This window comes from Eleginops maclovinus, chromosome 5 (assembly GCF_036324505.1).
Source record: "Eleginops maclovinus isolate JMC-PN-2008 ecotype Puerto Natales chromosome 5, JC_Emac_rtc_rv5, whole genome shotgun sequence".
Classification (NCBI taxonomy): domain Eukaryota; kingdom Metazoa; phylum Chordata; class Actinopteri; order Perciformes; family Eleginopidae; genus Eleginops; species Eleginops maclovinus.
Window position 1 is genome coordinate 35,101 of NC_086353.1, and position 16,825 is coordinate 51,925.

The following is a 16,825-nucleotide window of genomic DNA, read 5'->3' on the forward strand; positions in this document are numbered from 1 at the left end:
AATTTTATTCCTTACCCCCCCCTCTAACACCATGTTGGTAGTAGTAAATGGGAAAAACACGATCTGATAAAAATGTTCCAAAAAACAAGATCTGGGGTCGGGGTGGGCTGATCGTCAATGCGACCGAAAGATCTCATGTTGGATCACAAGGAGCCATTATGGTGCGGCACTATTTTCTTCTCCTCTGCTGTTGTTTTGCCTTGTGGGTTAGGGTTAAAATATATTCAGAAGTAGGTTTTTTTTTAATTGCTCCCCTCAGAATATCACACACTGTTTCCCCTGCCTTATGTGTTTTTCATCAAAGTGTATGGCATTTAAAAAATTTAATACCGTTGACTTTGATTGTAATCAAAGGTCAACGGTTAAAAGCAGCAGGTGCATTGTTGAGCATTAATGAACAGTTGTGTTTGCCCCTATCAGATCCTCTTGGGCCTTCACAATTTATTCCTAATTTGAAAACACTCATTTTTTCTCTTGGAGGCACCTACATCGGAAGCACTGGACGCATTTTTGAGTACTCTGCTTTTAAATTTGGGGTTTTTAACAACGGAAAAGGGTGTCGCGTTTTTTACTTTCTAAGTTTTATGAAATGTCTCTTTGATTTCAGCTTCAGTAGCTGGCTTGTTGGGGTGCCCAGTAAATATGTATGAAACACAAGGCGTACTTGTCCCATTTTCCTGTAACCGATTTTTGATCTTTTGCAAGATATTGTTATAGTTGTTACTGTTTGTACATTTGTCACCAATGGAGGAAAGCCAGGAGTAGAGGACCGAATTTTTACCCTGACGGTTTATATAATTTGGCTAAATTTAAAGTTTTCCCGGTTTGGGATTCCTTATTCTGAAAATTTGCCACACAACATTCCTACTATGTACCCATTTTTTTGATTCACAAAATTTTTAGGGTTACACTCGATATTTAAAAGGCCCAGCCAATCTCCTCTGTTCCTCGGGGAGTGTTTACAGCCACACTGAACTGCCAGTACTTCACTGGCCACCTGCACTATATAGACAAAAGTATTGGGACCCCTACACATTACATCTAAAAGGGCTTTTATGACATCCCATTCCAAATTTTTTAGGCATGAATATGAAGTTGGGTCCCCACTTTGCACAGTAACAGTTTCCTCTCTTCTGGGAAGGTTTTCTCACAAGATGTTTGCACTGTGTCTGTGGAATTCTGCTCATTTATCCAGGAGAGCATTTGTGAGGTCAGACCCTGATGTTGGACGAGAGGGCTCGGCTCTCCGTTCAGTTTAAACCCAGAGGTGTTGATGGGGTTGAGGTCAGGGCTCTGACGCCAGTCCAGTTTCACTCCAAACCATCCAGCCATGCCTTCATGGACCTTGCTTGTGCACTGGACACAGTCATGCTGGAACAGAAAAGGGTCTTCCCCAAACTGTTTCCACAAAGTAGGAACATAGAATAGTCTAGAAGACTTGAACGGGAAATAAGGGCCGAGGGCCCAAACCCCACAAAAACATCCCATAACATTATCCCCCTCCCCCCAAAAATATCAGGTGGCACGGCAGTCGGGGCGGGGAAAGTTTTTGGCATTGAAAGGGGTTTGGGTCCCTCCACAAACACGTTTCCCTGCCCATGGCGGCGGCTTTTACCCACTCCTCCACCTTGGCTTGTGCGGGGATGAAAGGCTTGCATGCCTCCCGGGCCTAAAACCCCCCGGCACCTTTCTGGTATGTTTAAAATGGACGGGTTTTGGGCTTTGGCCATTTTTAAAAAAAAGTCCCAGACTCCGACCCGCTTGAAATTTTACTGGAAAGATGACGTAATAAAGGGAAATAGGGCGGTTACAGAAGTTTTAAAGGTGTAAAAGGGGCGTATAGGATTAGGGGTGTATGTGAAAATACAATCATACTTTTTCCAAAATGTATTGTATCCCCCATTTAATTTTTAAAGCATTTTTATTGTTTTCATTGATTAAAGCACATATAAACTCGAAAAGGTTTTGTCCTTTTGTTTGTTTTTTTGGATAAAAATTTGTAACCTTTTTTTTTGGGTGTTTCTTAGACGTGATTGAGATGAGAGGCTGATTTCTGAGAAATGGGATTGCAAAAAGGGAAGTAAAATCAGCCAAATTTTCACTCGATTTGCAGTTGGAATGGATGTAAAAAACGAAGTAACTGCATGTATTACTCTTGTCACGTTTATGTGCAGACCCAATTTCAGCATAAAAGGGGGGAGGCGGGTATGGGGTTTCAAAAAACGAGCTTTTTTAAATTTAAAAAGTTAACAAAACAAAAAAGGCAAGGTAAAAAAAAACAAAAAGTACAAAAAAAAACATACAAACCGGGGATGAGGAAGAAAGGGGGGGGAAACCAGAATTGCCACGGGACGCTCTGGGGAAAAAACGACCCCGGGAACAAAGACAAAAAGGATCAAGACTAAATCCAAGGGGTCACAAGAAAAGCCAGCTGGAAAGGGGGGAGGGGAACACGGGGGAACATGAAAACAATGCACAATCAGGCCAGGGGGTAAACTTAGACAGGGGTAAAGCAAAAACATGACACAAGGGGGGAAAACATTTCAAAAAAAACAGGAAACGACACAAAAAAGGAACATGACAACCTTCTCCCCGACTTGAGGTAACCAAAGAAGAGCATGAGCTCTAACACTATTTCGAAAATATCAAACCATCAATTAAAAAATTTTAAGGGGCGAGACAATTTGCAAAGAAATACATTAAATTAATTTTCTTCTTCGAAAACACAAAAAAGAAAAACACACGATGTAAAAAGCCTTAAAAAAATGTTAGCAATCCCCTTTTCCCCTGGCGCCAAGTTTGTTTTTGAGGAACGCTGGGGAAGACCTAATTGGGAAATTGGGTTAAAAACTGCCCCTCACCACTGTGAGGCAGAACGACCAAACCCAAAACCCACAATGCCCGTTTAACTAGTAACCGTTTTATATGATGAAGCAATACTTAAACCACTTGGGGGGGTAAAAACATTGCTCCGGTTGGCAGAAAAAACGTTCTGTAAAAAAAAAAATACGCTGACCGGGGTCAGGGGGCAGAAAATTTAAAAACCCCATGGGGTCAAAGCCCGCAATTTTTTTTTAAATTAAAACAAGGGGGGTCCTGCCTGTCGGTCCAGGTTTGATGTGAGGCGCGGGAAACTCTCAAACTGCTATTTTTGGCTTGTCAGTGTCTTATATTTTTGAGCCCAAATTTTTGTTTTAAAACATTTACACATTTATTTCGATTGGCATTTTTCACCTGCGTAGCTGTGGGGGAAGGGTTGCCCCCCCGGGGGTCCCTTCATTAATCTTTGGAGGCCTAACACAGTTTTCTCTTATATCGTCCTTATTTTTTTTTACAGTAAGAAAACGGGCATGATTTTAAAAAAACTCATTTTCCGGCAGTTGCCTCAACTAGCAAATGAATTATTTTTTTTTCATTATTTTCTATTTTTTCCCCCAATCCGGGTTTAATGTAATGGGGCACCTTCACCCTTTCCCTTTGGCTTTTTCGCTTCCTCCTTTTCCCAACCCTCACGGTCTGTTTTTCCCCCCTTTTTCCCGAAATTTAGATCTTTTCCCGGCTCCCCCCCTTTCGGAAAGCATCTTCTCCTTCCAGCAGCCTTAGTTCGTTCCACGCAGAAATCCGGGTCGGTGCGCTTTGATTTCCCCAGGCCTGAATTGTTTTCCCCTCTTTTCTTTAAGACCTCCGATTGGCTTTTTCTCCCTTTCTTTTTTTTCAAAAATCCATTTTTCCTTGGAAAGCCGTGTTTGTAATAACACATAAATGTTGAGTCAGAGCTTGCCTACGCACTAATTTTTCCGGCTGATTTTTTTTTATAATGATTGAATTGTTATTTTTTTGATGTTTAGTATAGTTTTTTATTTTACCACTTAAACTTAAAATCTTTCCTTTTGGTTGTTTTAGTTTCTAATTTCTTACTGAAAAGTTGTTTTAAAAGAGCATTAAACATGTCATTTTAATTATATAAACTTTTGGGTTTAGGTTTACAGGGGAAAAAACAAAATACAAATACATATGGGAACAAACCGGCAAATGATGTTCAACACGCACCCCTCTTTTTTTTAGAGTTGAATGTACCCCTAGCTTTCCCCCCTTGAAATTCAACCCAATTCTCCACACTTTTCGGGGGAAAAGAAACTCAGGCTTTACAATGTACGGCCGCCCCCATCATTAACGTAACTTAAAGGCCGAAAAAAAGTTGCTGGAAGGGGGGAACTTGGGGAATGGACCCAAAAGGTTGGGGTGGTTTAGTTTTTTTAAGTTTGGAAAAAACAACGGAATATTTTTTGGTTTGATCGGACGGGTCCTCTCCTCTTTTCCCCTTTTTGGGGGGGGGGCAAGGAGCCCTCTGGGTAGTGAAGAGTCAGGGGGGATTCCGATTTGAAAACCCGTTTAAAAACCGAAACCCTTTAAAAACATGAAATTACTTTGTGGGAAGGGCTGGATTTTTCGTCCTTTTTTTAAATCTGATTGTTTAGTCCTTCAAAAATAAAGGGGGAAAACATACGTGACTGGGGTTTGGGGGCCCGGACATCTCAACCCATCACGAACACAAAATGTACAGACTAGGCGGGGGTTTGATAAATGTACAATTTAAAATGTAATGCAATTTCTTTACGAATAATCGGGATTGGGGCTGTTCGATAACCCTCATTAAAAGGGAAAAATAAACCAAATATTTTTTTTAAAGGGGTTTGACTTCTTCGATTTCATTTTGGACAGTGCTTTTTCTTTACACTGCATGAGTGTAGTTGTTTTTTTTTTATTCTGTGGAACGTACATACAACAAAACATCCGCCCTGTTCATAAAGCATTGGGGTTTTAAAAATTCACAGGCACCCTCCTTTTAAATCCAAACGGAGACTCACTTTATATTTTTCCCGTTTCATCGGCACACCTAAAAAAAGTTTTGATTTTCAAAAATCCATTGTCATGCTAGCCAATGCAAAAGCACTCATAGACAATTGTTTTTAATTGATCAAAACACTACATTTACCACAGGGGAATGCTGCACTTTTAAAGGGGGCTGTTTTGTTTTCATCACATCTTGTCCAGACATTTTTTGTTATGTCATGTTGTGGCGAAAAAATAACAAAGGGTTAGCAGGAGAACAAAACAAAATTCGCATGCATTGCAGAAAAATTTCATTTTATCTATTTCCAATAAATTTGTTTGGGGGGTTTTTTTTTAGGCTTCATCAAGAGTGGTCGGAACCCCTAAAGTTGTGGGGGCGTGGAGAAGGATATACAGGGGGAAAGGGAAAAAATTCATTTTAAAAGCAAAATGCAGCTGTGTCCTTTTTACAAAAATTAAGTTTATTTAAAAATAAAAATCAAAACTCTTGAAAAGTGATTAAAATTTTTTTTTGTTCTTTTATAACTTTTTTTCCCCCACTTCATGGGTGTCTAAATACCTGGGGGTAAACGGTACATTCATGCCATTGAAAGGTTTTACAGAGACTTTTTTTTTTTTTTTTTTTGATTTGAATTTTTAAATTTCTAAAACAGCTTCCATTTCAATAAGATCACGTAGAAGGAAAATACCTGTGTTTGTTTTTTCCGAAGTCATCTGAAGGAGAAAAGGGGGATTTGTAGTATATGGAGAATTTTATTCCAAATTTTGTCACAATGCTCCCTGATGCGCAGGAGATTGGGCTGGGGGGGGATTAAAAGCAGGGGAAAAAATGTGAAACTGGGGCCCAAAACTTTGAAGGGCTCTGGGGGTTTTTTGGAGGAGCTTTCCCTGGGAGACACCAGCGTCTGTTCGCACCAAGAAGGCCGCTGGGGCAGCCAAATGGCAGCCCTGACCAAATAAACCCCCCGTCCCCTCATTCTACCGCAAAAATGTCGGTTTTTTTAGATCAACCAAAATGAAATACCAGAAAAAAATAGGAATCCAGTGTTCACAGCACAAAAACGAAATGGCCAAAAAACAAAAAGAACTAAAAATAAGGGTAGTACAAGAAATCAATTTCATCTACTTCAAAATAAAAAGAAGCAAACAACAGGGAGGTGAGTTTCAGTTTGGGGTTTTATTAGCTTTAAAGTGTTTGTTTTTAAATTTTTCTTGGTTGATATTTTAAAAGCCATTGATTTGAAAGACCGATGAGTTTTGTTTGCTATTTTAAATGAAAGCCCCCATTCTTTAGGCAATTAAAGGGAAAAATTTCCATTGTTATACCATTTGAAAACTCCCACGGATGCCCTTGTTTCAAACAAAAAAGATTTTCGGTTTTTTTCTTTTTTCTACCCAAGGGGATTTCATAAATTAGGGGGCATAAACCCACTTTCTGTTGCTCAGCTGATGCGGGGTTTCTTTTAAAGTTAAAGTCCCTTTAGTCAAAAAATTCCATTTGTGTTTTGCATTTTTTTTTTTCTGAGCTTGAGTTGAAAAATTTTTTAAACGTCAGCTTTTAGAATCAATTCTATTTAACACATTTTAAAAATTTACTTTTTGCTCCACCTTCGTCGTCTCTCACTTGTTAGCTTTCCCGATCCTCCCTTTTGTATTATTCTGCTGTGTGACGGCCTTAAAGGGGGGTGACATTTTTAAAGACACGCATCATAGCTTTAAAAAAAACAAAAAACTTAAAAAACGTTCTTACCTTTGAGACAACAACTCCCCAATGGAAAAACAAAGTCCAATGACCACAGTCCGCTTTGAGAAGAAAAACGTACACCCCAAAGTCTCTGAGGGAATCACCGAAGCGTGGGCGGGTGCCCAAAGTGTCTGAAGCAGGCGGGATTTAAAAAGTTAAGGGGATAGTATAAAAGGTTCAGGCTGGAAGGATTTTTAAAAACACAGCTCATGCTTAAAACTTTTTGGGAATATGAACCCTGCATTACCAGCAGGTCCCCTTTTTTGAAAGAAATACCGTACTTTTTTTCAACCATGTTGTTTTATTATTATTAATACCCGGGGCCTAGTTTTTTAATTTTTTTGAAGACTTCTCTTTTACTTAAAACTGCACTGTACCTTTGCTGTTTAAATGTCGTACATTTCCCCCCCTTTGGGGGGGAATGTCTGATTCTGATTCTTGATCTTTGTTTTTTTATTTTGTCGGGCCCCCCTTTCCCGTCTTTTCTTTTTTTTTTTGATTTTTGACGGGCAGCATGGTTTTTACAAATTTTTGGGTAAAGTGGAGGCAGCACCACAGCGAACAACTTAGTGACTATTCCCTTTTAATAATAAATATATTGTTTTTTTTTTCCCACGCAACAAAAGTAGAGGAGTTAAGACTTGTTTTTTTAAGAAACACATTTCTATAGGGACAATCTTTTTTTCGGCACGTGGGGAGAGAGAGGTGAAGAGGTTTTTTTTAACAGAAATCCCAAGGGGTTAAAAATGTGTCTTTTGGCATTTTTTCAAATGTACTGTGCCTTTCTTTTAACTCACAAAGAGGAGGATTCCCACGACAAAAAAGGGCCCAAAATTGTTGGTCATATCATTTACAGAAGTTTTAAATCCAAACGGTTTTTGATGAAACCAAAAACGTAAATTTTTTTTTCCTTCTAAGGGACCAAAAATCAAGGACTTTTTAAATTTTAAACTCAGGGGTTTTACTTGAAAGGGACGTTTAAAAAACCCAAATTTTGTCCCGAACTACAACTTCATTGTGCAGCCGGTAAATTTTCAAAAACTCAACTGACAGAATTAAATTTTTAAAGCCTGGGGGCAGGTACCTGACGGCTCTGGCGTCTGTGTTGTCTGCAGGGAAAATTTGGGGTTTTAAAGCACGGCCACTGTGACGATTAACGTGGAAGACTTTGATAACTTGAATCCCTTCTTCAGCCACAACATCTACCAGGCCTTTATTCCAGAGAATCAGGTGAGTCTTAAAGAGGCCCTAATATGCTTTTTGGGGTTTCCCCTTTCCTGTAGTGTGTTACATAGGTTTAGTGCACGTAAATGGTTCAGTCTCTAATCCCAGAGGAGTTCTTTCACTATCACATGCGATTTTTCAGCTAGCGCTCCGACACATTGTACGTTATAGGCTAAGGGCGGGACATCTCTAAGTGGTTGACAAATCACAACAGAGCCGGCCAGCTAACCAATCAGAGCAGACGGGGCTCTGGTTTCAGAACAGAGGGTGAAAAGAGAGAGTAACAGAAAGAAAAATAAAGAGCTTTCTGAACATTAAAGCATGGAGACATGTCCCAGGAGAGACACAAAATGAATATGAACCAAAAATAAGCTGTCCTTTTAACTTACAAATTCTTGAAAAACATATCTTATGCATTTGATTATAGATCTATTCTTGGAGCTGAAGTTGAACCTTTCAAACTGAAAAAGCTAAAAATGACAGGCAAAATGATTAGAACATTCTAGGTAGTTGAGCAATAAAAGCTCAAATAGTGATGAGGTCGTGCTGCATTTTAAGAGCATTTTGGGAGATTAATGTGTAACTTTAACATCGCTGCTCGTGAAATAGTTAAATGTTCTTTCATTTTGTCTGCTGAATGTTGCTTTTTATAAAACCCCTTTCATATTACATTTTTCAGGTTGGGTTTTTCCGGACCATTGAGCCGGCGGCGATAAAAGCTGAGGACGGAGACAGTGGATAAACATTCTTTAACTTACAGCATCAGTACAGGTAAACACCAAACAAAGAATCTGCTATTTGGGAGACAGAAACACAAAATGTTTAACATGTGCTTGTTTTTTTTAGTGTCTCCAGAGAAGTATCAGAGTCACTTCAACATCGACTCCAGCAGTGGGGTTGTGTCTGTGCAGACTCCCTTAGACAGAGAAGAGCTGAGCGTCAGCGTGATCACCATCAGCATCAAGGTACTGACGCCTTTATCTTTGGACCTTCATGGGGGATAATGTAAAGAGATCTAATCCCAGTCGTGTTGCAATTTTAAATGACATTAAACAATTACAATATTGTTGTCATTATTCTTCACCCAAAACATATTGTGAGTTCCTCAGGTATCAGTTTCAGTCCCTCTGGGTTTTTTCTTTTTACAAAATATAGAATCGGAGGATGAAACCCCTCTTTATTAGTCACATACATGCACACAGCAGAGCACACACAGGGAAATTAGTCCTCTGCATTTAACCCATCCTAGTACTAGGAGCAGTGGGCACTTATCATGCAGCGCCCGGGGAGCAATGGGGAGGGGGGTTGAGGTGTCCGGTGCCTTGCTCAAGGGCACCACAGCAGGGCCTAGGAGGTGAACTGGGACCAAATATATCTCATCAAGGTACTGAAACTTTCATTTTTGGTCCCTAACGGAGGATAATGTGAGAATTTAACAAAAACATAAGAAGTTTGCTGCTTTTTTTCTGGTAAGTTAAAGTGCATCGATACTTGTAATTACAGAAGTTGAGTATCCAAATATTCCGTAATACTATGGGTCAAAGGCTGGTAACATCTGTGCGATTCATTCTAGTTTCTTTGTGATTTGCAGCACCAAAAGCTTGGTCTACATAAGTAACAGCTAGCTGAAAACACAACATGCAACATGATACACATGAACATTTCAATGTTACATGTTTTGCTGTTTCTGCACTCTGTTTATAGTACTATATTTTGTGTCATTGCACCACTTTATGGTTCTGTTGCTGAAATATCAATGAGCGAAAGAAAAGCCAGAGTTGTATTCCCTTTTTCTTAATACCTCATTGTAATATAGCTGTTGTGCCCATTTATTTTTGTTGTTGTTGTTGTTGTGGTTTGTGAGCACTGGATGATGGCACAATGAGGCACAGGGTATTTTGGTGACCTCATGTGCGGGTGATTGGGACTGGGAAGAGCAACACATTTTTCAGCGTGTAGCCACACACGCCGTTTGTCGTTGGAAAATAAATGGCATTGAAAGCAAAAAACGTGGTGGTAAATGGCAAATACACGCGTCCGATTCGTTAGGGCCAGTTCAGCCAGTCCCTGCTGACACTGCGTGGCAATAGTTACCACCATAGCTGTATTGATTTATGTTTTCCTGCAGTGGGCTTCTGTAAGCTAAAAACACACCTTTTGCACTAGCCTTCACCACCTCACTCCACCATCTTCTTCTTGCTTTAACCTCTGTTTTTGTTTTGAACCCTAGTATAAATTAATAAATGATCTGTTCGCATAGTTCTGATAGGGCAGTATGTGAAGCGTCTTGGAGTAACCGTAAAAAGCGCTATATAAATGTGATTTATTATTATTATTAAGCTATTGTCGGGATTGGGAGTTCACAAAATGTTACATATCCAACTTTCAATGTAAATGAACCCGCTTGCAAAGAATATATTTAAAATGAATACCATATTGATGAATGTTGATGATGCTGCCCCTTAATGCTTACACGTGTTAAAAGATGACGTCAAATCAGACACGTGTAAGAGAATGCAGTCACAGTGGAATCAACACATGGCTTTCATCTGGATGCAACAGATCACAGTTCTTATATCAAAAACGTCTTCATTTATGTTTATCCATAATATTTTCTCCCTGCAGGCGGCCCAGACAGACGACAATTTGAAGACGGCTTTTGCTTCGGTGTCCGTCAGTGTGGAGGATGTGAATGACAATCCTCCAAAGTTTAACAAGACAGCCTACTCTGTAACTCTCCTGGAAAACTCTCCTGTGGATGCTGTTCTGTTCAAATCCGTCGTCACTGACCTGGACCAGGTGGATTTTTTGAAATACTGTATATCTTTGGGAATTCTCATTAATTCCTCATTAAGTCATTTGTTCCATGATTCTCTTTCCACAGGGAGGATTTGTGGGAACGTTCCGAATCATTCCGGATTCTGCTCCTTTCTCTGTCGGTGGTGATGGGACGATCAGAGTGAAGAACTCCACAGCTCTGACAGAGAGACCACTGAAAGATTCACATTTCAGGTAAACATTAGCTCCAAACCATCAGGTTCCTACCATAGACACACTTATTTAAAAAAGGTCACAAATGTTAGGGAGTTTTTTAATACTACTGTTGTGATTTATTAAAACAAAACAAACAATTTTCGGTAAAAATGTAATGACCAGCAGATTCATTTACAATTGGTGGCTCTAGTGTATTTGGGGTAGCATGACAGTAGCATGGGGGAGTATTAAAAATAAAGGTGCTTGTCCATGGTTCAAAATCACCGATCGCAAAAATTAAACAATATCACATTTTATTTATAAAGTCCGACATTTTCACCCTCTGTCTGAAACCAGCGCCCAGTCTGCTCTGATTGGCCAACCACTTAGCGATGTACTGCCCCTTAGCCTATCAAGTACAATGTGTTGGAGCGCCAGCCAATAGAAGCGTGAGTGGTACATAGGGAGGTCTCTATGTTCCGGATGTAAACAAAGGAGTCCAATGGAGGCGTTTACTTTGTGTCAATGGTCTTTGTGAGTGTGTAATGCGTACGACAACCTCTGCCAACATGGGAGAGTTCCCCAAAAAAAAACACAGATAGCGGAGAAAAACCAACCAGTACTCCCAATTAAGACAGACACTAGATGTTACGTGTATAGATAAATAAAAAAGATTGACAATTCAAAAGGTGATGTTAATGTAAACTACATCTAACAAAAAGACAGTGAAGCTAATTGTTGTTTTTAATCTCAGTTTGTCAATTATTGTTTTTTAGTTCATATACTTACTCTGCTATAACTATTTCAAAACTGTGGGAAACAGACAGTGTTGCTTTGTGAGTGGCAGCCCCAAAATCCCACCATCTACAGTAGAAAAAACATGGCTGCATCTGTTTACATTGTGTGCTTTACTTTGCTGTTCTTTTTAATGAACAGATCGAAGCGAAGGAGACGAATCCCCCATTCCAGGCTGTAACGGTGCCAGTCAGCGTAACTCTACTGGACAAGAACGACAACAGTCCTGTGTTCACCAGTAACATGTACGAAGGAAAGGTGTATGCAAATCAAACAGCGGGGATGGGGCTGGTCCAGGTGAGTGATTACACAGTTGTGCTTCATATCACTCAAGCATGTTCTGAATCTGGTTACAATCAGCAGAATATCATAGCTCATTTTTACAATATCACTCTCATGTTTGTTAAGTGGCCAGCTTCAAGGGATATATATGATATTCTGATTCTCAAAATCATTGCTGAAGGTTGTTCACCAGAGAAACAATATGGAGTTCCTCAAGGTTTAATTTGAGGCCTCTTTTCTTTTTTCAAACTGCCATATATTTGATGGTTAAATCTGCCCTTTACGGCTAAATCTTCTATAACTGATCCCGATATTTACACTAAGTAATGGCATGAAGTGTAACATCTGTATTTTTTAATGTGGCCCCTAACTTCTCATGTTTTTTGTCATCAATTTAAAAAATTGGTCCAGCATTACCAGCAGCAAATTAGACTGCAATGTTATAATTCAGACTATGAACACTACTGTAACCCTTTATTAAGTCATGTAATCAGTAAAGGCTCCACATAGTTCATTGATTGCCTTCTGTAATGCTAGTAATCATCCATCTTTAACTATGAAATCCTTAAAGTATGGGATTGTTTTAGCTTTTATTTCTGTCAACACTTTCTCTGTCATTTCCAGTTGAGTTTTTTTAACACGCGCTGTTCAGAGGCTAATTTGTATTATTTATCTCAAAGGTTAAGGCAGAAGATCCAGATGCCGACAAGAACGGGCAGGTCAAATACTCGATTGAATTTGGGAACGACGCCGGCTACTTCTCAATCGATGAAAACAGTGGAAACATCGCATTGGCTAAAACCATTCCCCTGGAGGAAAACGTGGTATTGGAGTTCCCTCTCTTCATAACAGCCAGAGACGGTACATCTGAACAATATCTCTCTGAATATCCAGCACTTTCACTCTTTCTGACTGTGATTTATTAAGGGCTTAAGAGATAATCAGATTTAAATCAGGACTTTTTAAGCTATGATGGTTTAGTGGCTCAAAGCTGTAATCCTACTGTAAACATCAAAGTCCTTCAACTTAAGTTTCTCGAAATTCTCCCTGTGGTCCGGACTCATTTTAATGACTCTATCCTCTTGGACTTTGGCTCTATAAGCATTTTAGTGACTGATTATAAAATATATCTATCACAAGACACATTGGTGATCTCAGCCTGGATTTACAACCTCTCTCAAAAAGGCTTTATTTTATTTTTGTACTTTTCCATTAACTTAGTAAACATCTTAAGACACAGACAAGAGTTCAGTTTCACACAGCAGTATTTCACAGTACTTGAATAAACACATAGATATACAAATATCCTTAAATAAAGGACAAGCATCGCTACCGTTGAGCATCCCCTATAAAGCTGTGGTTGAATCAGAGGGAGCTGCGTCCAAAACAAATGTCCAGCAGTCAAACCAGTTTTCGGTGTGATTGTTCCGGTTTTTAAAGGTGTGTAAAATCTAGTTTCACATAAACACTCTTTTTAGAAAGAGACAGGTAAGAACATTTTGACTTGTGTTGATTTAAATAACCGAAACTATGAGCAAACATGATCGTGAGCAACACCCTTTTTTTCCAATAATAACAGAAAATGACAAATCGCAAAACAATTTTCGGTAACACTTCACTTGAATGGGTGTTCATTAGACTGACATAACATTGTCATAACCACGACATGACACCTGTCTTAAACATTAACGAATACTTATGACAGTTGTCGTTAAACTTAAAGCACGGGCCATCGCGCACAGCGGCGGTGATTTGGATGAGTACAGGAAATTCCAGGTATGCACTCCGGAGAGCTATTAGCAGTGCGAAAAGACAATACAGGGACAAGGTGGAGTCGAACTACAAGGGCTCCAACGCCAGAAATATGTGGTCTGGACTAAAAACAATAACAGACTACAAAAGGACAACGAGTGGTGCTGAGGAAGTGTCTGCATCTCTCCCAGATGAACTGAACACATTTTATGCACGCTTTGAGAAGCCCCCGGCTGTGGAGGCACAAAAGGCCCAGGATCCCTGCTCACTGGTTTTAACCAGTGCAGATGTGTGTAGATCTCTGAAAAGGATCAACACACACAGGGCTCCAGGACCTGATGGCATCCCTGGCCGTGCTCTCAAGGTGTGTGCAGTTCAGCTGGCAGATGTGTTCACAGACATTTTCAATAGGTCACTGCTCCAGTCTGTAGTCCCCACATGTTTTAAAGAGTCCATCATTGTCCCTGTCCCCAAAAAGACAAAACCCATCTGCCTCAATGACTACCGCCCAGTTGCACTCACCTCCATCATCATGAAGTGCTTTGAGCGGTTAGTCAAAACTTTTATCACCTCCTCCCTCCCTGACTCACTGGACCCCCTGCAGTTTGCCTACAGAGCAAACAGGTCCACGGATGATGCCATCTCCCTCACCCTCCACACTGCCCTCTCCCACCTGGACCAGAGGAACACTTATGTGAGAATGCTGTTCATTGACTACAGTTCAGCATTCAACACCATTGTGCCCTCCAAGCTCATCATTAAGCTCAGGGACCTTGGGCTCAACAGCGCCCTCTGTGACTGGATCATGAGCTTCCTGACGGGCAGATCCCAGGCAGTGCGGATGGGGAACATCACATCCTCCACCTTGACCCTCAACACCGGAGCCCCTCAGGGTTGTGTGCTCAGCCCTCTCCTCTACTCCCTGTTCACGCACGACTGCGTGGCCACACACAGCTCCAACACCATCATCAAGTTTGCTGACGACACGACCGTCATCGGCCTGATCACAGACGGCGACGAGACGGCGTACAGAGAGGAGGTCAGAGCCCTGACATCTTGGTGCCAGGACAACAACCTCCATCTCAACGTCAGCAAAACAAAGGAGCTGATTGTGGACTACAGGAAGAGGCAGAGAGAGGCACACACACCCATCACCATCGACGGGACTCCTGTGGAGAGAGTCAGCAGCTTCAGGTTCCTCGGGGTAAACATCAGTGAGGACCTGACATGGACACATCACACCAGGGTCATATCCAAGACGGCTCGACAGCGGCTCTTCTTCCTCCGCAGGCTGCGGAAGTTCAACATGGACTCCAGGATACTCTGCAACTTCTACAGGTGCACCATCGAGAGTATCCTGACTGGCTGCATCACCGCCTGGTATGGCAGTTGCACCGCCCTCAACCGTAAGACTCTACAGAGGGTGGTGAAAACTGCTCAGCACATCACCAGGACGGAGCTGCCATCCATGGAGGACCTCTACACCCAGCGGTGTAGGAAGAAGGCCGGTAGGATATTAAAGGACCCCCATCACCCCAGCAACAATCTGTTCTGTCTGCTGCCGTCTGGCAGACGGTACCGCAGCATCCGGACCAAGACCACCAGACTCAGAGACAGTTTTATACCACAGGCTATAAGACTGCTGAACTCCTGAGCTCTGTGAATGTCTACTCACATCTGTTTATAGTACACACATATCCATATATTATACATATCTGCCATACATATCTGTTTATAGTACACATATCTATATATTGTACATATCTGCCATATACATCTGCTATACATAATATATGCATCTGTCCATACCTCCTCATTCAACAGTGTAAAGTATTTAAATACTTTCAATGTATTCCACATATGTATATATTTCACATCCTCAAATCTTTATTGTTATATTGTAAATATTCTTCTCTCTTTTTGCACTACTTTATTTATCTTTTGCACCATGCATGTTGAGTTGTTGGAGGAGCACGCGACATAAGATTTTCATTGCCAACATATACGCTGTATCTGCTGTGCATATGACAAATAAAACCTTGAAACCTTGAAACCTTGAAACCTAAGTGTCCTTCGGTAAGTTATGTCACTTTTGATGCAAAGGTGACATTGTTTGAGATGTCCTTGTTATGACAACTTGACATAAACCAAGACAACAACACCTGTCACAAACATGTCATAGCAGACCTCCACATATGACGGTTTAATGTCGCGCTAAGATATCAAGCTAAACGTTTTCCTTAAGTTTGACAGTTCGGTCTGCTATGACATGTTTATGACAGGTGTTGTTGTCTTGGTTTATGTCAAGTTGTCATAACAAGGACATCTCAAACAATGTCACCTTTGCATCAAAAGTGACATAACTTACCGAAGGACACTTAACGACAACTGTCATAAGTATTCGTTAATGTTTAACACAGGTGTCGTGTCATGGTTATGACAATGTTATGTCAGTCTTATGAACACCCATTCAAGTGAAGTGTTACCGAACTTTTTACAAGGTCTCAGTTTTTTCAGCCACACTTAATATTATAGCTCTGATAATCTTCCCCACTCCTCTTATAGGCGGCACGATATCACGCTCCTCCTCAGCACAGGTGAACATTCGTGCTCCAGGTGACTCGAAACCTCAGTTTTTACAAAAACTGTTCCGTGGCACCGTAGCAGAAGAGCAGGAGCCAGGAGTCGTTATTCTTACAGTAAGTCGTTAACGTACAGTGTATGGATTTATTGTAACGTAACAGATGTTTTTCTTGTAACATTTTCAGGTTCATATCAGTATGTAGTGTCTCTCCTGGGACATGTCTCCGTGCTTTAATGTTCAAAAAGCTCTTTATGTTTCTCATACTGCCTGTACTGCAGCACCTCCTTTCACCCTCTGTCTGAAACCAGAGCCAGTCTGCTCTGATTGGTTAGCTGGCCGGCTCTGTTGTGATTTGTCAACCGTTTAGAGATGTCCCTTAGCCTATCACATACAGTGTATTGGAGCCCTAGCTGATGAAGTGAGAGTGTTACATAGTGATGTCACTACGTTCCAGAAGTAATTAAAGGAGTAAAGGAACTGAGGTGTTTCAGGCAGGGGGGGAGGAGTGTTTGAGAGAAACTCCCTCCGTTTACATGCACAGAAACCTATAGAACACACTACAGGACAGAGGAAACCCCAAAAGGTATAATAGTACCCCTTAAAGAAGCTAGTGAAGA

General features: G+C 40.7%; 1 protein-coding gene across 1 annotated transcript; it reads left to right on the forward strand.

Annotated features, from left to right (window-relative positions):
* Positions 1–10,812: 10,812 nt before the first annotated feature.
* Positions 10,813–16,335, forward strand: LOC134864402 (protocadherin-19-like). The gene is made up of 4 exons (XM_063883338.1): positions 10,813–10,834; positions 11,732–11,887; positions 12,553–12,733; positions 16,190–16,335. Exons 2-4 carry the CDS (start codon positions 11,834–11,836, stop codon positions 16,333–16,335), a joined length of 381 nt encoding a protein of 126 aa, XP_063739408.1. The 5' UTR covers positions 10,813–10,834; positions 11,732–11,833.
* The last annotated feature ends 490 nt before the right edge of the window (positions 16,336–16,825 follow it).

What these genes read in the sequence shown, in the direction of transcription:
- LOC134864402 (XM_063883338.1), top strand. Translation starts at nt 11,834, where the DNA reads ATGTACGAAGGAAAGGTGTATGCAAATCAAACAGCGGGGATGGGGCTG. An exon ending in CGGGGATGGGGCTGGTCCAG is followed by an intron (nt 11,888 to 12,552) that starts GTGAGTGATTAC and finishes TTTATCTCAAAG; the next exon opens with GTTAAGGCAGAAGATCCAGA. An exon ending in CTTCATAACAGCCAGAGACG is followed by an intron (nt 12,734 to 16,189) that starts GTACATCTGAAC and finishes CTCCTCTTATAG; the next exon opens with GCGGCACGATATCACGCTCC.